Here is a 23,873-nt window from a genome sequence, read left to right on the forward strand (position 1 = left end):
CATTTCCCTGCTAAACTTGGTGGATCATTGCTTCTCAGTGGTCCTATAAGTCAACATTGAAGTCTCATCAGTGTGGAATTATTCAAATCGCTGGAATACATTTCATGGGACACTCATCAATAATAACAGTTTAGTGAACAATATGTACGTAAAAGATCTTGTCCCCAGAAATTGTTCTTGAGGCAGCAGTACAATTCACAACAAATTCTATTTCAAAAGAACACGAAAGACAAATACTGAATAATGAGTGAGAGAGAAGTATGAAGCTGAAAGGATACATTGCTTTCTCCTTCTACATGTGCTTGCTGATCCATTGAGTTTCAGCATTTTGCTCTGGATTCAATCTTGCAAGCTATTAATTTTTCATCCACTCCAGTCCACAAAGCATGATTGCATTGAAACTGAGATCACAACAGTAGTGAGTCTTGACAAACAGTTCATAACTTTTAAGAATGAAAGTGCATTTGAATTCAGTAACATCTGCTTTGAAAGAAGCCCAGTGCAGTTGCAGGGTTCAACCATTGAAGTTTCAAATAGATAACTAAATCCTTTCACTTAAAAGTAGACTAAGCATGTGTCCCCAGCTCTCTGTCCCCAGCAGAAATTCCAGTGTCCAATTTAAGAGAGTTGACTCATCCCAGTGAAATTACTTTGTGTCTCAGCATCAAATTTTGCAAACAAATAGGCTGCCACAAAATTAAATCAACAGTGAGGTGACCCCTGTGACCATCCTGAAACTGGCAATAGGAAAGCATCGTGGTAGCGTGGAATGTTCTTACGCTACCATAGCCACCAAGGGGCAAATGATTGACTGGAATCACAGAGGAATTCTAGTCAACCCGTTGAGAGAGCTTGCAACTTTGCATGCCAGAGAAGGTTATGCTCCGTGTGGAGTCAGACAACTTTGTCACTTGTACAGTTGTTTGTATTTCATCCCTGGCACCGCGGTTCTGCCAGATACCCCACAGGTAACCTGAAAGTCATGTTGCTTGGGTGTTGAGAGAACAGACAATGACATTCTTGTCCTTCACTGAGAAGATCAAGTATGAGTGTCTAGATATTTCAAAGGTTCCTGTGAGTAGTCAGACTGGGAGCCATGGGAACCATTAAAGGGAATGGGGAAAAGAGACACACAGCTACCAAATATGTGGTAGTTGTGGAAACCTTTATTATAAAAGTTTTTGATTCATTACGATTTTTAAAAGGGTGGATGTCGTCTTGTTTTTTTATTATAGAAGTGAAAGCTATGTGGGAATTCTTTTATTAATTTAATTACTCAGATTCCTAGAACAAAAGATTATGGCCACTGGAGGAAATGAAGTATGTGAATCACTGAAGCAAAGTTTTTTATTTTACTAAAATTAAATGTGCATTTGGTGATGGCAAGTCATGGTAGGTTATAGGAAAGTACATGTCTTTTGACAGAAGAGAAAGAAAAAGATCATAACGGATTTAATCTTTCTGTAAAATAAATGTGGGAGCTAGTCATTTTTTCCTCGCAAGTATGCTGTAGCTATGTGCCATGGGAAATTATAGCAGGTCTTAAGAAGTATTGTGTTGGTTTGAAGTGGAAGAAATTCTTCCACTTGAATTCTCAGAGGTGCTAGTTAGTCCTGCTAAATCTCACCTCAACTCAAACTGAAAGTGGGGAGAATAAAGCTGCCCAGAACACCTTTTGTTTCTGCTTATCCCTAGGCTGTCTGTAAAATAAACTCTCTGTAATGCACAGCAGCAGAGTTATGAAGGTTAAGTAGAGAACTGTGAAGATTGATCCGTGAGGATTCAGACATTCATTGTAAACATTTTTAAGAGAAAAAAAAGTAGTCTCTTTCCAATAAACTTATTTTAACAGAAGAAGCAAATTCTCAGCTTAAGTTAATGCCATTTGCATTCACCACATTTTGAAGTACTTTGAAATACCTTTCTCCTATTAAATGCTTGCCCATTGATAACTGATTTACCAAGCCCACTCAATGCATCCGACAAAGACATATAAATGTTGCAGGAGCTCAATGTGAGTTGCAGTAGACCTGCATGCAGGCAAGGTGACCTTAAAGCTGCAACCTGCACCTTGGTTGGATCTTCCATATCCATTTATTTCAGCATTATCCAAAATAAATGGGTTTGTATTTAAGACAAGTAATTTTGCCATTTTTATATATATTAATACGTGCTGGCTGCCAAATGCAATGCTAAAACATTTTTAACTGCCACAGTAAACAAAATAGTTATTATAGTGCTTTGATAAAGATTAACGGTTCAAGCAATTCATTTGACAAAAACCCAATTTTACTTCAGTGTTCCAGTTCAGTGCAAGACATCACAATAAAGATGATTTGTTGAGCCCCTGATAAAATTAGATGGCAAAGACAGAACCTGGTGTAATTCATTCGAGCAAAAGAAACTAGTTAATCAACAAAACATGTGGGATAAAATCAAATTGAGGCAATATTTCTTAATTTTGGCAGTCTGGGCTTTCAGGTTTGAAAAGAAAATTACCCATTCAGCCAGTTGAAAAGCAGTTGATTTGTTTGCCTTTATGTAAGAGGCATGGACATCAAATTGGTGCCACTGTACAATGCAATACAGGAAGCCTTCTCAAGTGCTATACATCTGCAACCAAGCCTTTAGATGCTTTACACACTTGATGAATGTTAATAAACAAAGGGAATTATTGGGTGGAGATGGCTTATTTCTTATTACGGCATTGAGCTATGAATTAGTATATCTGATTAAAAAAATAATACTCTTGGTGAAGCTGATCTACCCCTTGGAGCTATTTGTTACCGAAAAGAAAAAAAAATGTAAAGGCCCTAAAGCAATTATTTTAGTCAGTGTATATTTTATTTTGCCCACTCGTTCTCTTATTTCATGACAAGCATTGAAAATTCCTTGTTTCTTTAATGATGAATTTCACTTGGTTGGATGCCTTAATATTTAGGAAGATTTGTGATCATCGACACTTCCCACAAACATAAATGCCAACAGTTTTTTACCCGTCTAGTTTCAACCATAGAACAACATAGTGGATAACTGGCAAATATTGTATTATTTATATTCCATTGCACAGCTGTGTCTTCCTTCCCCTCTTAAGCAAAAGAACACACTGGCCATTTGTTGGTTAGTTCACATTTCACACTATGGGGAATTGAGAGCATGGAATATTTAGCAAAGCGGTCCATTTGCAGCTTGCATGCTTGGGTTCTTCCTGGTCATTTAACATCTGCCTAATGAGGTGTTCCAGGGCCAGTTTACTTGCTTTTTAGCACAATGATTGTGACTTGGTTCATTATTCTCTCCAGCAGGAGATGTGTTGATTTACACAAATGTTGCTATCTGAAATTTAGGAGTAAATCCTCAATTAAAATGACCCTTATTTCATACCAGCCAATTTATGGACAAATATTCATCAACTCTTTTTTTTAAATGAACGTTTGATTTTATTTTTACTTTCTCTTTGCTGGGCATCACAAATGATTGCCATGTTTTTCATTTTAGCTGCTCTTTTCCCCCCTCTGCCCACTGCTCAGCTGTTTAGGTCCTACTCAACCAAGTGGACCCGTTGGGCCCAAACCACTCCTGCATTGGTGCAGCTCCCTCCTCCCTCCTCTCCTCCCACCTCCCCTCCCTCCTCCCCTCCACCCCCCTTCCCACCACCTCCCCTTCCCTCCTACCCCTCCCCCCACTCCATCCCCCTTATCCTCCCCCCTCCCTGCCGAGGAGATAGATTTAAACTTTAAAATGTGAATAACTTTAAAAATATAACCGATTTCAATGAAACGGCTTCCATTAGCATCAAAGGGACGAAGGTGAGTAAGGTGGGCCTAAAATTGTCGTGCTATCGTGTACTGTTTTGGCTGTAGGACCTCCTTGCTCCTGTACTCAAATCCTCTCGCTATGAAGGTCAACATTCCATTTGCTTTCTTCACTGCTTACTGCTTACTTTCAATGACTGATGAACAAGGACACCCAGGTCTCATTGCACCTCCCCTTTTCCTAATCTGACACCATTCCGATAATAATCTGCCTTCTTGTTCTTGCCAGCAAAATGGATAACTTCACATTCATCCACATTATACTGCATCTGCTCACCCAACCTATCCAAGTCACCCTCGCAGATCACACTGCCACCCAGCTTTGTTTCGTCTGCAAACTTGGAGATGTTACATTTAATTATCACTTTAACTTGAGCAAGCTGATACTGCAAACATTCCTTGCCTTAAACTTCTTGGATACTCTGGCAGAAATTTCTGCAGCAACTTAGATGATTGAATCTTCCCCAGCAGAAACCCCTGAACTTGGGCATAATCCATCATATCTGGAGTCATGCTGGATGGATGATTCATATTAACAGTAATCAAGCCATATGTGCATTTTCTAAAGAAGGGAATGTTTCCCACCTGCATCCACAGTATGAGAGGTTGCTCCCTTACCCTTGCCATTTTTTGAAGAACCCATTCTTTTTGTGGTATATGTCTGCATTAATCTGCACTTGTTAATTCCACCCACATCCTAATCCTTCTTTCCTGATTTCCCCCCCCCCCCTCCACTGCACATGCTATCAACACACTAGGTCAGATTTTTTCTAGTGAGGTCAGCAACTGTGCTTGAGAGAAAACACCTTTCATATATTCTTAAGCACAAGGTCAATGGTGTACTCTGATTGCTCTCCTTACAAGCTCGTGTATACTTTTGCGGCAAAATTAGCTTGAATCGGACCTCTTAGAACCAGAGGGAGAAGCAAGAAGACACTGACATTTTTAGTGTATTGGAACTGTATGATTTAGTGGTATCCCCATTTAATGCTTGTTGAGATTTTGTTGGTTTTGTGGCATGATAGAAACTAATTACCAATATACAGCTCAGTCCACAGTAGCCATTGCTTCCTGTTGTGAGCCAGGGGCAGTATGAGTTCATTTAGAAATGTCATCCCAGCACGAGGTTAATTGATTTGTGACTCCTAACTTAGATCAGTTTCATTTAGGAATCGTGGAGCAGGACTTAATCCAATAACCATAATGGGGATGTGACAAGATACAATGGTTCTCTTGTGGGGTCCAGCAATATTTATAGAGTTGCATGCAAGAAATATTATGTACATAAACAATACTAAAATTGCCCCTAGAAATAGATTGTGGTGAATGCCTCTTGCCATTTAATCCACAGAAACAAATAAATTAAACCAATCACCCATGTATGGAATTTGTATTTCTGTTGAGTAAAGTCTCCAGATAATTTTTATAAATAGGGAAAAAAACTAGACTCCGTTTTGTTTTATTTTCTCACTTTCTGGGCAGTTTCACACCAGACCCTTCTGCTCATATATGCTACTTTTTCAGAAACTCAGACTCCTTGGAGTAGTAAGCTGATATTTTCTGAGTGAGATATGAAGGATCTAGTCATGCTCAGTTGTGTGACCTCAAGAAGAGGAACAAGGGGGTGAGCTCTGATACTAAAGCAGGTTCCACAAATCATTATTATGTGACGGATGAACTATGTGCAGCTATATCTGCGGCCCATATCATACTTGCGTTTGGCTGGCATTGGATGAATGAGCTCCGTCCTCTATGGGTCAGCCACACACTACAATGTGAAGGACTGAATGAGCTGGATGACAGATGCCAATGCCACCACTATGTTCAAAGCTATTCCTGATCATTCTGAGGCATAGGGATTGATTACACTGTGTGTATCCAACATGGCCCATTTGTTTAAATAGGCTCATTGACCATGCAGAGGGTAAGTGAAGGTTTCACCTTTTGATTTTTTTCCCAGTATTTGTAATTTAAAATTTATTTAAATACTTACAATTTTTGTTTTTCCAATTAAATGTAGTTCAATGGCAACCAGGTATCACTGATCGTTAGGAACGTTTGGAGATGGTAGTAAAGACCTTTAGACAGTTTGAGCTGTCAGAAGGACGTGGGTTAGCAGAAGGATTGGGTTAGCATATGATGAGTGACAGCACTGGGCCTCTACTCGTTGGAGTTTAGAAGATTGAGGGGGTACCTCATTGAAACTTACAGAACAATGAACGGCATAGATAGAGTGGATGTGGAAAGGATGTTTCCGCTAATGGGGGAGTGTTGGACCAGAGGTCATAGCCTCAGAATTTAAGGGCACTCATTTAGAAAGGAGGTGAGGAGGAACATCTTTAGTCAGAGGGTAGTTAATCTGTGGAACTCATTGCCACAGCGGGCTGTGGAGGCCAAGTCAGTGGATATTTTTAAGGCAGAGATAGACAAAATCTTGATTAGAATGGGTGTCAAGAGTTATGGGGAGAAGGCAGGAAAACGGGATTAGGAGGCAGAGATCAATCATGATTGAATGACGGAGTAGACTCCGAGGGCCGAATCTCCTAATTCTACTGCTATAACTTGTGATATCAGGGGCAGTTCATGGGCAGGAGCGGGGATTCTGCAATCTGAAGATCCCCTGCAGCAGTGAAGGCTCAGTGATATGGCTGCAGGAATGGAACCAGCTGGGGCTTGGGTCATCTTGTGTATGATTCAGGCTAATGAACTGTGCCAATAAACATAAAGGTTTAAACTAAAACAAAATACTGGCAGGCTAAACAGCATCAGTGAAGAGAGGAACAAATGTCAACAGATCTACTCATCAAAAATAGTGAGTGAAACATTTTTTCCTTGTCAACTGATATCACTAAGTTTCATCACACACAAATGTTGGATTATTTTATATTTTACCAGCGGCACATCAGCAGATTAATCCTGAGGCAAATTAATGCATTGTAGTGGTCAGTGCAGTAATGCACTGCAGTGGTCAATTGGCTGTTTAAATATTTGTTCCCTTGCCTAATTTTTTGAATTTGGGCTTGTAAGCGCAGGAAGGAATAATAGTGCTGCTCATGATCTAATTTGCTTTAAATAGGGTTCAAAAGAAAAACTTGAAATTGTGACAAGGTGGAAACTGACAGGCATAAAAAGGCAAAGATTGTTTTATTCCACATCCTACATTAAGTTCAGAAACTGAATTCTATTGATTTGTTCACAAAATAATTATGAATACTCCATTAAACTTCCACAAGTAGATGGAGAGCAATTTGATGTGGTTCATCTCAACCTGATTCAGGAATTCAAATGCTCAAGAACAAAGGAGGCTGTATAAACTGGAGGACATTACCCAGCCCATCACAGGTATTGGCCTCCCAACCATCGAAGGGATCTGTGGAAAGTTCTGCCTCAAGAAGGCAGCTTTTATCATCAAAGAACCACACCACTCTGGCCACATTCTCATCTCACTGTTACCATTGAGAAGAGGGAATGTAAGAACCACCAGGTAGATCCTGCCAGTGGATCAGCTATTATGCTCTAATTTCCTTCAGAATACCTGTTTGATGGTGAGCAGTGGCTTTCCATTAACTTGCAGATGATTGCATTGACTCTGGCCTGTGCAAAAATCTGTCTTGGGAGTGACAGTACCTACCTTCAAAATGAAGAATCCCCACCTGACTTATTTCTTCAATCTCTTGACTTGTGAAGATCATGGCAGTTTGGCTCTTATCACAGTTTCCATTTACAGTGATGTTCGTGCATCAGAAATAATATAAACTGTTATCAGTTATATTAAACAAAACGGAACTGGGTAACTTAAGGTGATATTAAGTTAAAACACTTGGTCAAAAAGATGGGGCTTGAGGAAATTCTTCGGGATGGAGAGCTAGAGAAGCACTGAGCTTCAGGAAGCAGGATCCTCACAGCACCTCATTATGTCATTGATTCCCTCAACTCTACTGATAACATTTAGCACTACCTTTGCCACCATCTCTCATCAAATTAGCTAAAAGGCCTGTCTAACATCCAGTATTGCTGACCAAACATTTACTGAAACCAATTATTGGGAAGATCAAAGCCATTATTTTCAGTCCTTGTCAAAAGCACTGACTTCATCTCTCCTTCAGTTCAATATTTGAACTGAAACAGACCGTTCTTAACCTTGGTATCACATCTTCCAATTGAATATGCCGCAGATGACTTATCTGTGCTATCAATGTCCATTGATTTCCATCTCTGGGTCATTGCCTGATTTTGATCCTGCCTCATCTTTTCTGCTAGTTTAATTACCCTTCCATGCCTTGCTTCCCTCTGTGCTGCTTATTTCAATGATCTCTCAGATGGGCTCCCAAGTTCTATCCCTGTCTATAATACTCCTACCCATGCTCCAAATAACATCCAGTTTAATTCACTCATCACATATGTGCCTCCAAACCATGTTTGGCGTTGGTTATGTCATGATTCAGTTTAAATATTTTGGCCATCTCACCTCCGACCGTACAATTTTCTTAAGATATGAGCTTTTGTTCTTTGGTCATTAATGATTTTAATTGCTCACTCATTGCACTGTGCCTTCCAGTGTTAAGATCCTAGACTCTGCGATTTCCACCCAGCCTCTTTAACCTCTCCTTTCTTCCTTAAAACTCCTCATAACCTCACTCCAAATATAGAGAACTCCTTGTTCCTTAAAACATATTTCATTGGCAAACTTTCTAGATTTGTCTTTACTATGTGGCTCGGTGCCAAACCTTGTTTGATAATTCCTCTGTGAAATGCACAACAACAATTATTTAAACCCTAGGTGTTGAACACAAACATTGTCTGATAGAATTTAGCTCTAGATGATGGGAAGTATGCTTTTGCAATCTCTAGATGCATCCAAATATTTAAGTGTAATTTGAAAAATGTTTGCTTCCATCTTAGGGCTAAAATTTAATTTATTATTTTTCACAAAAAATAAATTGACAGTGCAAGAAGCAACCCTTAAATGAATAAAATCAATTGGATCGAACCAAAAGTATTCAATTTCAAAACTAAACATAATAAATATTTATATTCATATATCAGAGTTTACAACTTAAATGAATGAATGGATTGCACTCTGGATATGTTGAAAATAGTCATTCTGAAATACCATTTAGCTTGGATTTGATTTCTTTACTTATAATCTTTTTGTTGATCTAAAGAACTTGTATCATAAATGTTTAGCCCTTATCAAAGACGTACGGTATGTAGGTTAATTTGACTGGGTAAAATGTAAAAAATTGTCCCTAGTGTGTGTAGGATAGTGTTAATGTGCGGGGATCGCTGGGCGGCGCGGACTTGGTGGGCCGAAAAGGCCTGTTTCCGCGCTGTATATATATGATATGATATCAAGGGAAGAGTAAGGGACTTTATAGCTCACAAACTCAACTTTAAATTGAATTATGTTCACAAATCACTAAGATGATGAAATTATGTTACTGTTATCATTTACATTTGATTTATTGATTTTTGAAGATAAATCAATGATTTATTTTAAAGGCACATCTTTGTGAAATATACCACATATACCAGAATCTCATAATAATTTTGCAACACTGCTAGTTAGGTACTTACAAACTCCTAACATGCGATTTTAAAATGGGGATTTTCTTGTGGTCTGGATGTTAGAAAGTTTGGCCATAGTAATAAGATTTGAAGGGGTGATGTGGAGACAATGTGGAGACTTTGGCAAATAGATGGTGGAGTGCAGGATATTATGGTTTATAACTCCAACACCTTCACTGGTCTGGAGGAAGAGTTAAACATATTGAAAACTGGAATATGAAGAGCATGGATATGTAAAAAGATGTAATGGGTTATTCAGGGAATTTTAGGTAGGAGGCAAGTTCATGAATTAAGGTCAATGTGCCTGAGAGTGGAGAATCAATTAAATTGAAATGAACATGGGTGATTCAGTGATGCAGCTAGTGGAGCTGCTGCCTCACAGCTCCTATGACATGGGTTCAGTCCTGATTGCCAGTGCTTTCAGTGTGATGTTTGTATGTTCCCCCCTCTGATCACACGGGTTTCCTTTGGTCACTCCAGTTTCCTTTTTCAACCCAAAGGCGTGCAGGGTGGGAGGGTAATTGGCCACTGTATTTTGTCATTTGTGTGTCAGTGAAAGGTAGAATCTAGGGAAAGTTGACAGGAATGTGAGGAGAATAAAGTAAGGTTGGTATAAAATGCATTGTTGATGGTCAAGTCAAGTTTATTTCCATATGCACAAGTATGGTGCTGTACAATGAAAATCTTGCCTGCAGCAGAACCATAGTCGCATAAACTCAGACAACACATATGTTACGGATAAATTATACATTTCAAAAAGAAAGAAGACTGCAAAAAAAAAGTCATTAGTGCAAGTAAACACAGACTTGGTGGGTTGAAGAGCCAGATTTGTTCAGTACTCACTGCAGTTTAGAGGAATGAGTGGTGATAGTGACACAACAAATAATACCCCGATTGTTGGGGAACAATCCTCTGGCTGGGGAATCTAGAAAGAGGGTCAAAAGTGTTTAATGTGGAGGAAGGAACTGCAGATGCCAGTTTAAATCGAAGGTAGACACAAAATGCTGGATTAAGTCAGCAGGACAGGCGGTATCTCTGGAGAGATGGAATGGGTGACATTTTGGGTCGAGACCCTTCTTCAGACTTGTTAGGTATAAGGGAAACGAGAGATATAGATGATGATGCAGAGCGATAAAGAACAATGAATGAAAGATATGCAAAAAAGTAACGATGATATAGGAAACAGGCCATTGTAAGCCTTTTTTGGGTGAAAACGAGAAACTAGAGCGACTTGAGTGGGGGGGGGGATAGAGAGAGCGGGAATGCCAGGGCTACCTGTAATTAGAGAAATCAATATTCAGACCTCTGGGCTGTAAGCTGCCCAAGTCATTTGTATCGAAAATGGATAGGGGGTAGCAGGAGGTATCATTTTAGGATAAGGAGTTGGTCCTTTAGGACTAGGATGTGGAAATTATGTTTTTCTGGAGAGATCTGCAAACGTATGACATTCTGCACATTAGAGAACTGTGAATTCCCAGTCGTTGATATTATTCCAAACCGAGATTGATGGATTTTACAGCGTGAGGTTAAGGATAGGCCAGGAAGGTGAATTTGAAATTCAGGAACAGGTGTAATCTTATCAAATGATGGAGCAGACTTGATGAGCCATATGGCGTACTGCTTTTTCTTGTGTTCTCATAATCTGTATGATTACATTCAAGAATGACACATATAAAATTCAGATGAGAGTAGGCCATTAGTCTGTATTGTTCACTGCTGTCTTTTTTCAAATTGCAACAAGAGCATTTAATTCCTGTGAATACTAATTGGGGATTGTAACATGCAACTATCTAATATTACAGCATAGTCAAACTGCCAGTCTGAACAAAGTCATTTACACACCAGCCACAATGCACAGCGGAAACTCTCACCACCTAAAGCTAGTTTAAAATTGCCAGTGTGACTTGTACTATTTTGGCAGAGGCCAGTTACTTGTGTTGAATAAAACTACAGCTTGTATGGGTAGCAGGGGACTTTTGAGTGGCTGATAACATACAACATGCCAAGAAAGTCAGGATGAAGATGAGTATAAATGCCAACTTTGGTAGACTGTTATGGATACGTGAGGTTTTGAACTCTTGTAGCTATCATAATTACCACTGCTGTCCTCATTGTTTGAGCCTGGGAATAGTAATAACAGTCTCTGTCTAATTGTACCTGTCATGGATGTTCCAATGCAAACCTGCCAGCTTTAACTCTGTTTCGGACAATGCCCAAACAGCTGAAGTCGCATGAAGCTCAAATTTGCTCTGTGCAAGCTCCAACTGGATGCTCAACAAGGTGTGCAGAGGTTCACAGTGTGTTCAAGTGAGAGACAGGTCACCGCTATCTTTATATAAGAATATTGTCATTAAAATGACTGAACTCAAAACTGCAAGTTATGAACTTCACACATTGTTTCGCCTCACTTTGCTTGGCTTATAGGGTCCTTGGTGACTTTCAAATTGAATAGAAATACATTTATCCTGCAAATGCAGGTTTGAATCAAGCTCATGAATTTCCACTAATTCTGACACTGTTTCTCACTTTCTTTGAAAAAGATAATTGTTGTGGTGAAATTATAATTGACTAGTCGGTGATAAATTGGAAGGAATGCTGAAGGTCATGTCCGGCATCATTAAGCTTTCTGGTGAGAAAGGGAACATAAGATAGCGGTAGAGTTCAGGGTAAAGCTTTCATCGGTTATTATCTTTCAGGGTTATACTCTGTATTGACAGGTTGAGTTCCATTCTGTGCAAGGTCTGATCTCTCCACTGAGCAAATTAATAGGGAACAGAGCCCAACAAAGGCTGATTGATCCATTCTCACATCAGGGGCATTCATTTAAACACAGCCCACTGTGGCATCAGACAAATGGCTAATGTTTAGTTTCGGCACTGTTGGGCAGAAACCCTTTGGTGACTATTTTAACCCATGTTTGCTGTGTAAAAGTAATAAGAAAAGTAATAAAGAGCTAAATCTTATACTTGAATGGTCAAAAATTGTGAGTGATCTCATTTCATTTTATCAAATATATTTATCTTGGGCTAGCTCTGTTTTTCTATATCTCTATCCTGCTGTAGCTGGCCCATAGCAGTGGCATCTCCTCGAATGCTTCATGTCATTCCTCTACATAAGCTTTGTTTGTTCTCTACGTACATTTTCTTCTACGTCTGCCTTCTTTTGCTCATTTGTAATAGCCTCACTCTTGCGAAGCCCAGCCAGGATGCTCTGCTCTATTGTTTCCTTTCTCTTCAAAAGGACTTTTCAGTGCACGTAGATGAATTATTCGTTTAAAGATAATAGATCATCCTTTGGGATTTACACCAATGACCTTTTAGCGCAGTCAGATGCAAAATTCGCAAACTTCCTTGCACATGTTCATTTAGTTACATTGTCTGAGGATGGGTTTTTTAAAGTAATCCAATTGATTAGGCAATAGTTAAAGATTTTATTTGAATCATAAACAGCAAATTGAGAGTGCGGGAAATGGACAGGCAGAATGCATGGGAGGGCAGTAGCCGGGCTAATATAAGGCATTTGCCCTTTTCCAGCTTTCTTCTCCCTCCCCCTACAATCAATCTGAAGAAGGGTCTTGACCTAAAACGTCACCTATACATGTTCTCCAGAGATGCTGCCTGACCTGCTGAGTTACTCCAGCACTCTCTGTCCTTTTGTGTTTTAACCAGCATCGGCATTTCATTGTTTCAGCATTTTCTGGTTTTACTTCAGATTTTGTTCTTGTTTTATTTGTCGATGGTGAATGTCTAACCCAACATTCACCTGTTTCTCACCAGCACCTGCGACCACTATATGCGCTGATCAGGAGAAACCTGAGTGATCCCATTGAACTCCTGACTGCGTTTGTCAGGACACCCCCAGTTTGGTCATCAGTATACAGGGATCAGTATACACGTCACCAGCCCTTTTGCATGCTGACAGCATAACACCTCTGTTTTATACCTGACTGGTATTCAATGGCATCTAGCTGAGTGTATTTGAGAAATGATGTTGTTTCATATTCACAGTCTTCCCCAAAGAAGAATACCATGTTCACTATCCTGAAGGAAGCAGTACACAAAAAAATATTTAAGTCAGGATTTAGGAGCAGCCTCGGTCTTCATTTTATTTGCCCAAAATATGTCTGGCTGTTTGGCTGGCATTTCAGGCAAATATTACCGAAGCTCGCAATATTCATGAAGTTCATTGTCTTCTCCTCCCTCCAATCCTCGCTCTCTCATCCCACGTCCACTTGACAAATCAGATTCCCTAGGAATGCTCCTGTCTCACTCAGCCTTAAGCCTCCCGCCATTCTGTAGACTCGTGCTAAAGGTATTGGCAGAGGCACATTGCTGAATAGTGGGAGCTACCCATGAATGACAAGGCAGGGAGATTATATCACTCAGCTGTATGGCAAGGGAGTTGGGAGAGGGGGCAATTAGATGGTGGCTGGCCTGGCAATTGGCAAGCCTTTCCACTAATAGAGCCAGCCTCCGAGCTATAACGAGATGAGAAAACATTTCTTCACACAGAGAGTGGTGAGTCTGTGGAATTCTCTGCCACAGAAGGTAGTTGAGGCCAGTTCATTGGCTATATTTAAGAGGGAGTTAGATGTGGCCCTTTTTGCTAAAGGGATCGGGGGTATGGAGAGAAGGCAGGTACAGGCTACTGAGCTGAATGATCAGCCATGATCATATTGAATGGCGGTGCAGGCTCGAAGGGCCGAATGGCCTACTCCTGCACCTATTTTCTATTTCTAACATGGGTAAGTACTGATAGGTACTTCTGTTGATTGACATAAAATGCTGGAGTAACTCAGCGGGTTAGGCAGCATCTCTGGAGAAAGAAATAGGTGATGTTTCGGGTCGAGACCCTTCTTCAGAATGACCGGGCAAGTAGTTGCCCATTGGTGGGGTCAGCGGTAGGTGAGAGATGTTGAGAATATCAAGTCTTGTCCAACCTGTGCCTCTGAAAGTTCTCTTTTATTGGATTTCCTGTGGACAATTAAATAGTCCCTTAGATTTAAGCAACACTGTTTGTAACAGAGGGTCAGCTGAATCCACAGGAAAGTAGTCATTTCCTGTCGGTAAACACTAACCTCAAGTACTTCACCCGAACAGCAAGTTCTGGTGTTTTCATTTAGTTGTAAAGGCAGCAGCTCTTGGTTGTGTAATTTTGTGGGAGCTTTTGCCTAATCCGTTATGTTAAGAGAAACAGTTGCCACATTTTAAAGTATTTAGTGAGGAGGGGGGGGGGGGGAGGGGGGTCAAAGCTAAGAACCAATGTCACCATAGAACCAATTGTTTCGACTTTGTGCATCAAGATAATCAGATTTGTGGTTTTGACCTCAAAGCGCTCCAAGTTATCTTTACCAAAGCCACAAATGCCACAATTTTAAACTGCTGACATTGAATTGATAAAGGATAAACACAAAAAAACAGCATCTGCTGTTCCTACACATTGAATTGATAAACATTGTTCTGTAATCTCAGTCAATGGCGTGCCTTTTACCAATGCGTTGTGAATTTTTACTTTCAAATTCTTGAAGCCTTTTCTGCAGTCAGTGTACTTAACTTCACTCTCCTGTCAGCTGCATTGGGTGATCTGGGACATGTTTTAACTTGTGAGTAAAACTAAAGAGGAGGGAAACTAAATGCTTTATTTGTTTTTGTTGCAAAATCCTAAAATAGTGTCTATTCATACTTCACAGCTTCGGCTATTCCAGATAACGGAAAGAAGAATTGTTTAAAATTGAAAGTCCTTGTGCGACAATCAAGTAAGTTTCTTTAGCAGGCTTGCAAGGGTGGCTTTAGTGCATGCTTTATTGTAAGCAGTGGTAAAAAAAAATGTTTTTCTTTCTTATTGTATATATCCTGTGTGGTATCTGTTCTGTATATAGCATTTTCTGTGTTTTTTCATCATATTTTTTTTCTTACATTTCTTCACTGAGCTTTTTGGCAGTTGCTAACTTGTTGTTTCTGAAAGTTTTCCATGGCTGAAACAAATGGACGAGTTCAGCATTACACAACGTGGAACAATAAAAAAGGAAATAAAAAAATAGCAGGGAAATTAAAAATGTCACACTAACATATTTGGCTATTATTTCTATTTTTGTTATAGAGAGCTGTTCGAAAACTGTAGGTGTACATGAAAGTGTTTTCGGTGCTAACGACAGAGTAGACAGTTCATTAGAACCAGCAGGTTAGTATGCTTAGAGAATCTTTTAACCAGTTCGTCTGTCCCCCACCCAAACCCCTTCTCTTAATTGTCCCTCCTTCACAGTTTGCATGCCCTGCATGGGTTCTGTGTTGAAAGTTTGTGCCCCTTCCTCCCCTTTTTTTGATGACTCTCTTCTATATTTATTGCAACAGGACAATGCAATAACTCCTGCATGGTGTGCCAGATTTTTATTCTGTGCAGTGCTGGATATTCTCCTTGGTACAAATATATTGAGACAGGATATCCAGCGGGTAGAATGCTTCTGCTGTCTTCTAACCATTATTTTGCATTTGCTTCATAGAAAAGAAGCTAATTCAAAAAATTGTTTTAATTAAGGAAGTTGATCTGCATAATATTCCAATAAAACGGACTAATGATTTATGAAATCAAAAGCATGAAACTAACTTTTTTTAAATTGGTATGTGGGAGGGAGACGGGGATTGTTCCAAAATTGAATGGGATTCCAGTTTTCATGCACTCTAAGAAATGTGTCCATGACGGCTGTAAATATTGTCACATTGTGACATCTGGTCCCCTCAGTTTGGTAGAATTCAGGCTTTTATTTGCCTGTATCACTGCCTGGAACAGAAATAGATGTGTCTGGAGCATATTTATGTGTCTTTGTATTTTTAATGTTGTCCTTTTCATTAAAGTCTGCCACCACCAACATTTATGTCTCCGAGTACATTTGGTTGTGTTTGCTGTCTGCTGCTATCAATATTTTAGCAAATCTAACATGTCAATTTCATTATTTTGAGGGACTGAGTGGCACAGTGGATCAGAGTTCACCATTCACTTTTGGAATTAGGTTTTGGATTCAACCCAGATTGATGGGATTACATTCTGTCTGGGAGGGAAATAGTATTAATATGGAGTTGTTAAAGACTGTGAATGTTCCAAAGCTCTCTGCAGCCAATAAACCATGTTTTGATGCATTGTCATTGTTTCGGCATTGTATAAAATTTACAGCACACAAGAAATCCCTTTGGCCCATTGTGACTATCAGCAATGCTGAAAATGTGACTCAGAGTTGGTGCACAGCTGGAGCACACCAGCATGAAGGAAACTAATCATTTGCTAATCTTTATTGCATGTTAACATACAATATAGAACAGGACAGCACAGGAACAGTCCCTTCAGCCCACAATGTCTGTGCAAAAACTGATGCCAAGACCATCACTTATCTGCCTGCATATAACCCATATCCCTCTATTCCCTGCATATCCATGTGCCGATCCAAAAGTCTTTTAAATGCCACCATCTGCTGTAAATGTATCTGCTTCAAACACCAACCCCAATAGTGCGTTCCAGGCACTCACCACACTGTGTAAAAAAAACGCCCATCTCCTTTAAATTTTCCCCCTCTCACCTTAAAGCTATGCCCTCCAGTATTTGATTTTTTTCCATCTTGGGAAAAAATTATGACTGTCTATCCTATCTATGCCTCTCATAATTTTTATATACTTCTATCAGGTTTCCCTGCAACCTCCTGCATTGCAGAAGTTGCTTTATTAAAAAGTGTAACCTGGATATTAAAAGGCATCACTTGATTTGTTTGAATCATACATGACCAGGTCTCAGTTTAACTAAGTGCTCTGAATTCCTGAGTAAAAGATTGTGTGGCAGTTTGATTTGAACATCTATCGAGATTGCATATGCCTAAACAAAGACTACCAAAAAATAACAATTCTCACCTGATCCTACACTTGTACATTTCTTGGTAGAAACCACCAGAGCTTGGAGGTCTGTTTAGAAATCAACCGAGAGATGACTGATCCTGAACACTTTAATAGTGTTTTTATTTTTCCACATATACATATTTTTGTATTAAAAGCATTTTTATTGCCTCAGCTAAGTGTCCCTATACAGCCAGTGACAAATGGGGGATATGATATCCAAATCCTGTTCTCATGTAGTTGATGCAGTTGATGTAGTTGATCCTGTTCTCATGTAGTTGATGCAGGTACTTCTTCCAGTAATGATAGCCATATTGTGATCAAGAGCAGTAAGCCAGCCCATCGCTTTACACTTTTCCCAGCTTCTTCCCTTGACTGCAAACCATGAGTTATTTGTTACTTAGTTTTAGTTTATAGACAGAGCATGGAAACAGACCCTTCAGCCCACCGAGTCCAGGCCGACCTCCTATCACCCGTCAACAATAGTTCTATGTTATCCCACTGCCTACACCTTAGAGGCAATTTTATGGAAACCAATTAACCTATAAATCCACACATGGGAGGAAGCCGAGCACACGGAGGAAACCCACGCAGTCACAGGGAGAACATGCAAACTCCACACAGGCAGTGCCCGAGGTCAGGATCGAACCCGGGTCGCTGGCTCTGTGTGCAGCAGCTCTACCAGCTGAGCCACTGTGCCGCCCCCAATTCTTCCAGTTGTCATCAGAGATCAGCATATGCTCCATCAGCATGTACAAATTAAACCTGCAACCTATTCGTCCGTCCTTTTGACTGAACATTCAGTGTTTTTTTTAATTTTAGCTCTTTTGCCATGATGCTCTAAAGATTTTTAAAATTTTAGCTCGCTTGCCATTTCCTTCTGACAATTCTTTACAAATATTTATCTTTCGATGCTTTCTAACAGAGTGGCAATGATATAACTTATGACACAAGTTTACTAAATTCAAAGCTCTCGATCAAAAGGAATGTCAGTGGGATTTCATGTCCCTTTATGAATGACTCCTACCCCTACGAGTGTAGCCCTCTGCTCCTACAAAGAGATCAGTCCACCCAAAAGATGCCATCACTCATCAAAACATAGAAGAATCTTGTGTTTCAAGTAAAACGGTACTTCACACCAGTTGGACAAAATCTAACCTGGTCACCAAATGCAGAGTATTTCCCCAAAGTTCCCATCAAGGTGTACAAAGTCCATTTTAATGTAAACATGTAAATAGTTTGCAGTGTTAAGTGATTTCACTGCTGAATGAGGAAAGAGGAATTTTGTGCTTGGAATGTGCATTAGCTCAGGATTCAAACTTATCTTTGGTTCCAATGAAGGGATATTAACCCAATGTTGAGGCATCCTTTCAAGTTCTGTCATCACAGACCATCCTTATTTGAATGGAGATTGGTTGACAATGTTATTAGCACACAGCTACTTGCATTTATTTTCGAGTAGCCAAACATCTCTGACCTAAAATGTCTGGACTGAGAGCAGAAAATTGTATAGAATGTCAAGGAATTTAGAGGTGAGATTAAAGACATGGACAAAGATAGAGGTTTTCAATATGGTATTAATAGTAGACAGTAAAGTAGTGAGACAGAACGGTTTTGAAGGTTAAAGAAAATGAGGAGGGCATAAGCGAAGGATCTATATTTGACAGTATAGTTGTAGGTGAAGGCAGGATTGGAAAATATTGGATATTTAACAAAAGACCATTTATCAGGTGCTGTTCTTAGAGTAGTTAAAGTTTTGTGAAGATTTTAGTCAAAACAAACATTGCCATCATGTTACATGCTGAAAGGATTAGATTGGAAATGTAATCCCTGTGATAGAAAATACATACAAAATATATAAAATGACAACTGGATTCACAAATTCTGAGATTTCTACGTAAAATCTGAATTTCAGATAATTCCATCAGTCAACCAAAACTGATCATCCTTGGTAAGGTAATACAGTGGATTAATGCTGATTAACACTAAAGCTACTATTGTGAAAAAGGTTCCCAATAGCTCAGTCTCAAAATTTAATCAAAATCATTCAATGTAAAATGCTTAATATTTTGCAAATATGTAGGAGCTGTTAACCAGAGAAAATCATCTCTTATATCTCTTACCTTTTGGGACTGCCTTCTACCAGATAGGCAATATTTAAAATTAATAGAATCTTTCCAAAACTCAGTGTAGTTGGGGTTTTATTAAGTGTAAAATACCATTTAAAAAAATTGCGCAGGCTGTCAACTTGGACAAGGATTCCATTTGCCAAGGAAGGAAAATTCATGTAACTTTGGTGTTACCAGTTGATATTTCTGTACTGGCAAATACAGGAACAGTCGCTCTTCCTCCTGAAGACATTATCTTTTCAAACCCAAGACTAAACACTCTTGACTATTGACAAAACAGAAAACAGACCCCACTCTGCAGTGGTGGCTTCACTTCCCGAGACAGCAATTAAAACAGATTTTAAACTAATGTATAGCCAGTGATAGTCTTCCAAGCAACAAATGGAGAATATTAATATTAGTTCCTCATTTACAAACCAAGTTTGGATGAAGAAATACACTCACTGTGCCATTCAGCTGTTGCCAGTGTCTGCCTTGTTACAAAAAAAGGTCATTGTGATCGTATTAACAGCGACTCAGTGAGATACTTTGTTGGTTTTCTCATGCAGTTTGTAGATCTGTTTTACAAACAAAACCAGAAAGATTGGATTCGACTAGTTTCAATTGCCTCAGATTTTTGGAATGAATTTAATCTGAACTCTTCCATTGTAGGTACGCGATTAAAATTTACCAGTAGCGTATGCAATGGCCAATTTTTAAATAATGCTAAGTAATTTGATGAGAAGGCCAACAGTGGATGTGGTGCATGAAATTATTTTTTAAAATTTGTTGAGCAAACTATACAGAAATTAGTTGGCTCCTTGGCATTAAATGTCTGGCTTGTGGGTTTAAATATTTTTACTTGGTAATTGGCATCATATTCCCTCCTCCCAGCTACTGCATTTGATTTGCATAAACTCCATAAAACTCAGTGAAAGTTAAAAAAATAAGACAAATTTGAAAAGCATTGTAGATTGTTAGAAGATGAATTGCCAGTGTGACAATGAAATGTGTTTAGCCAAGGAGCTGAGCTGACCTGTAAATGTGGCTAAAGTACTGAGGATTACTCTTTCATTTGGCTTTTGCTGTAACCGCATTGCTTTCTCTCTTTGTTCTGTCTAAATAGATGATACCATCCATGAAGCTGAGCCATCGCGGGGTGAGAATGATGCTCAAACACCCAGGATATCCCCGCTACTTTTGGCGACTGTACTATTCCTTTTCTTGATGCGTTCAACATTGTAGTGCTCAAAAATCCAAGGAACCTCTGACACAGCATGGCTGGATCAGGAAACATCACAAATTCTGTAACTGCACTGTTGAAGAGGGGGACATTCAGTTAATCCAGGCATAAGATTTATTTTCTGTCCGGAGAGTAGAGAGTAATTAAGAGGGATGATGCGTCCAAACTGATAAACCCTTGCAAAAATGCCAAATTATATTTTGAGACTAATGATTCTTATTTTCCTGTGCATTTCTTCTTTCAAAGTACCCTGAGGTGGTTTGGCTCTTGTCATCCAAGTGCAGATGAGAAACAGTAGTGGCAGATGCAGTGACTGAAGAATAAGAATATTGAGCAGAAGCCCAAGAGGGTTTTAGTCCTCCATGCAATATTTATACCTTATCACTCAGTACCGTAAGATGATCACGCAAGCCATCGAGTCACCATGTCAGAACTTTAGGGGAGATATTACAAATAGAAATAACCCCATCCCTCTTGGGACTTATAATTTAACATGTGTCTGAAGAGAGGGTCCCTGTGCTTGTGCAGTAGCTAATATGGTCTGTAATATTTTGTATTTTCCGCACATTTCTTGTTTCATGGGCTCTTGGCAGGGCTTTGCATTTTTGTAGGAGATGCGTGTACTTTAAATAGCCTTTGAAAAAATTGGGAATCACCACAGAACTGAAGAGTGGTGCAATTTGCAAAGGCTACTAGCATAAAGCTGAACCATGTGAGAAACACAAATATAAAGGTAGATTAGAAATGCTGGTTTCATTTGTAACAAGGATAGTTTTCATGTGAATAAGGATAGACATTGTGAATAACATAACAGTTTGGAATTTATTTTAACACCATATTCAACAAGTGAAAAGGTAATGAACTGAGAATGTAAAATACTGCATTTTTTATTTCCTGTAAAACTGGATTGCTATCCAACTGTAATAGTGATGGAACAATTGTATATTTTTCTGACAGCTGTAAACTACAGTTTATTATTTGACCAATTAATTTCTGGCTGTTTAGACAGGACATGGCCAACATGCTTTGATAATGAATAAATTCAATATGAAACAATTACTATTACATACTTGGAGGATTCGAACGCAAACTGGACACCCCTGTTCTGGAGGACATTTGAGACCAACAACTATTTGCTTGTTTGTTTTTAGTTGCCTTTTTTAAAGCAGGGAAAAAAGGATCAGTCTGTTCAGTGGATACTGTGTATCCTGTAATAGTCTATAACATTAGTGTTAGCTTAGAACATTGATTTGTACCTTTTATTGGAGGGCAAAAGGAAAAATACATCGTTTAAATTCTGTATTATTAGCAACCTATGTTGTAAATAGTGTTTGATAAAGTATTAATTCCAATTCTTACACCTTTTATAATTGAATACAATAGAATTTCTGGATTTGATTGAGCAGTTTATGTAAACAGATCTATGTTGGATTGGAAGATGTGTTTCAACAGTACTGATAGTGGCGTACATGAATTGTGTCAATGCTACAGGCGGCTGGAAGCACGGGACTGGGTGCAGCCTGCACATTGCTTATCTCGATGAACAGGAGGGGAGCAAAAAACTGTGACTTGACATTCAATGTATTGGTCCTAAATGTTTGAGGTGATGTGGAATTCTGCAACGAAGCCCGGTGTGAAGAGGCATATTGGTTCTGAAAGTCGATTGATTGGTGTTCCTGATTTTTTTTTTGTTCTCCCTGCCCCGGAAATGAAGTGAATATTTTACGGAAAGATCTTGCCATCGTCCGCGTGGTATGCGCATGGACTCGAGTAAGAAAAAGAAAGTTTGTCCGGTATAGTTTTGTAAATCGTGTCTCCTGCTTTCTCCCTCTTTGTGTGGAAGCGGCTCCTCCCAGGGACAGAAGTAGGGGTGCACTCTATACCTGTCACCAATCAGTCACACTTTACTGACCTACCTTGCAATGTGGAATGGAAATGGTTCTATAAATTTGGAAGCATAGAAATTAATCCACTCCCCTTTTATTCACTCCACGTAGATCAGCTGTTCCCTGCTTTCATCCAAGCCTTCATTGAGCGGTGAATGGGTAAATCTGTTCTATTTGGCAACTCCGAGTTTTTCCCATGCATTAGCCCCCAAACTGTTCTGATGCGAGACGAATCTTCTTACAATAGCGTTGCTGCCATTGTCTGTACAGTTTAATAAATGCTGACATGCTGAAGGTTACTCATGGAGTCTGCTAAATCTGTTTTAGATGCTTACTCTTGACACTCCGTCAGAGTCACTCATTGTTTGTGCGTCTGGATATTAGAGTCCAGCCATTGTCGTCCTGTGCCTGTATTGCCCTGCTCAAGAAGCGCTTGAAATGCAGATTCTTTGCACTTATTGAAGAGTGCTTTTTTGACATGCTTGTAAGAGAAAGAAACAAACCTATGGTCTTCTGCCATGTGGATACTCTATACATCTGTTTTGTATATACACGTGTCTGAGCAACTATGCATAAATAAAACTAAAGATGTTCATCATTTGTAACGTTCCGTGTGTTTGGCCATTAAAAGTAGGGAGATGTGTTTTAAAGGGCAAAAGACCGACTCATTCTTCATGTTAAAATTTCCGAAAAATTTCGTATGTTTTATTACGAAAATATGCCTGGGGGTACTTTTTAAAAATCCCATAATATGCACTCAAAAATGAAATTTGAGCATGAAAAGCTTCGCAAGTAAGCAATATTCATGCAAATATATATATATATATAGCCAGCTACATAATTCAGGTGAAATCGAGTAGCAGGCGCGACTGATAGTCAAGATAGTTTATTATATGTTATGCTAAACGTGGAATATGGTAAGTTTTACAACTGCACCTTTAAGATGAATAAGAAAAATATATGCTGATGAAAGTTGGAAAGAAACGGAATGGCTTGACAGCCTTCCATTCCTGCGTTTGAATCCAGGGAGATCAAATCGCTTTTCAGCTCATCTGGGTGCTGGTTCCCGTATGGACTCTAGGGTTTACAGCACACAATTGCTGGCACTTTTACACTAATGTTCGAGACTTGCAGAGATGGAAAAAGCGCTCTGGCGCAGAGGAGAAAAGTTGCAATCTGATGCAATGATGCCTGATTCCAGATCGCCCAGGTTTCTACGGGGTTCTCAAAATTGAAGATGATTTCATTTCTCATGGCTCATCTGGCAGGCAAACGATGTTACCAACACGTTTAAACAAAAACTGGGAAATGAACTCGAAACTCTTTTCTGAATGTATAAACCTTAAAGTAGGCTGTTCGATCAATATTGTGCATCATCG

The 23,873-nt window shown here is 39.3% G+C and overlaps 1 protein-coding gene across 4 annotated transcripts in view; it reads left to right on the top strand.

Annotated features, from left to right (window-relative positions):
* The window catches only part of efna5b (ephrin-A5b), a 201,088-nt gene extending 177,949 nt beyond the window's left edge, over positions 1 to 23,139 (top strand). For 3 of the 4 annotated variants that reach the window (XM_078396388.1, XM_078396387.1, XM_078396386.1), the window contains 3 exons: positions 15,073 to 15,138; positions 15,483 to 15,563; positions 20,492 to 23,139. In XM_078396388.1, the coding sequence (XP_078252514.1) occupies positions 15,073 to 15,138; positions 15,483 to 15,563; positions 20,492 to 20,610 (266 nt within the window). In that variant the 3' untranslated portion in view covers positions 20,611 to 23,139. The remainder of the gene's footprint in view (positions 1 to 15,072; positions 15,139 to 15,482; positions 15,564 to 20,491) is intronic. The other variant, XM_078396389.1, reaches the window with a different exon arrangement.
* The last annotated feature ends 734 nt before the right edge of the window (positions 23,140 to 23,873 follow it).

This window comes from Rhinoraja longicauda, chromosome 3, assembly GCF_053455715.1.
Source record: "Rhinoraja longicauda isolate Sanriku21f chromosome 3, sRhiLon1.1, whole genome shotgun sequence".
Lineage (NCBI taxonomy): Eukaryota > Metazoa > Chordata > Chondrichthyes > Rajiformes > Arhynchobatidae > Rhinoraja > Rhinoraja longicauda.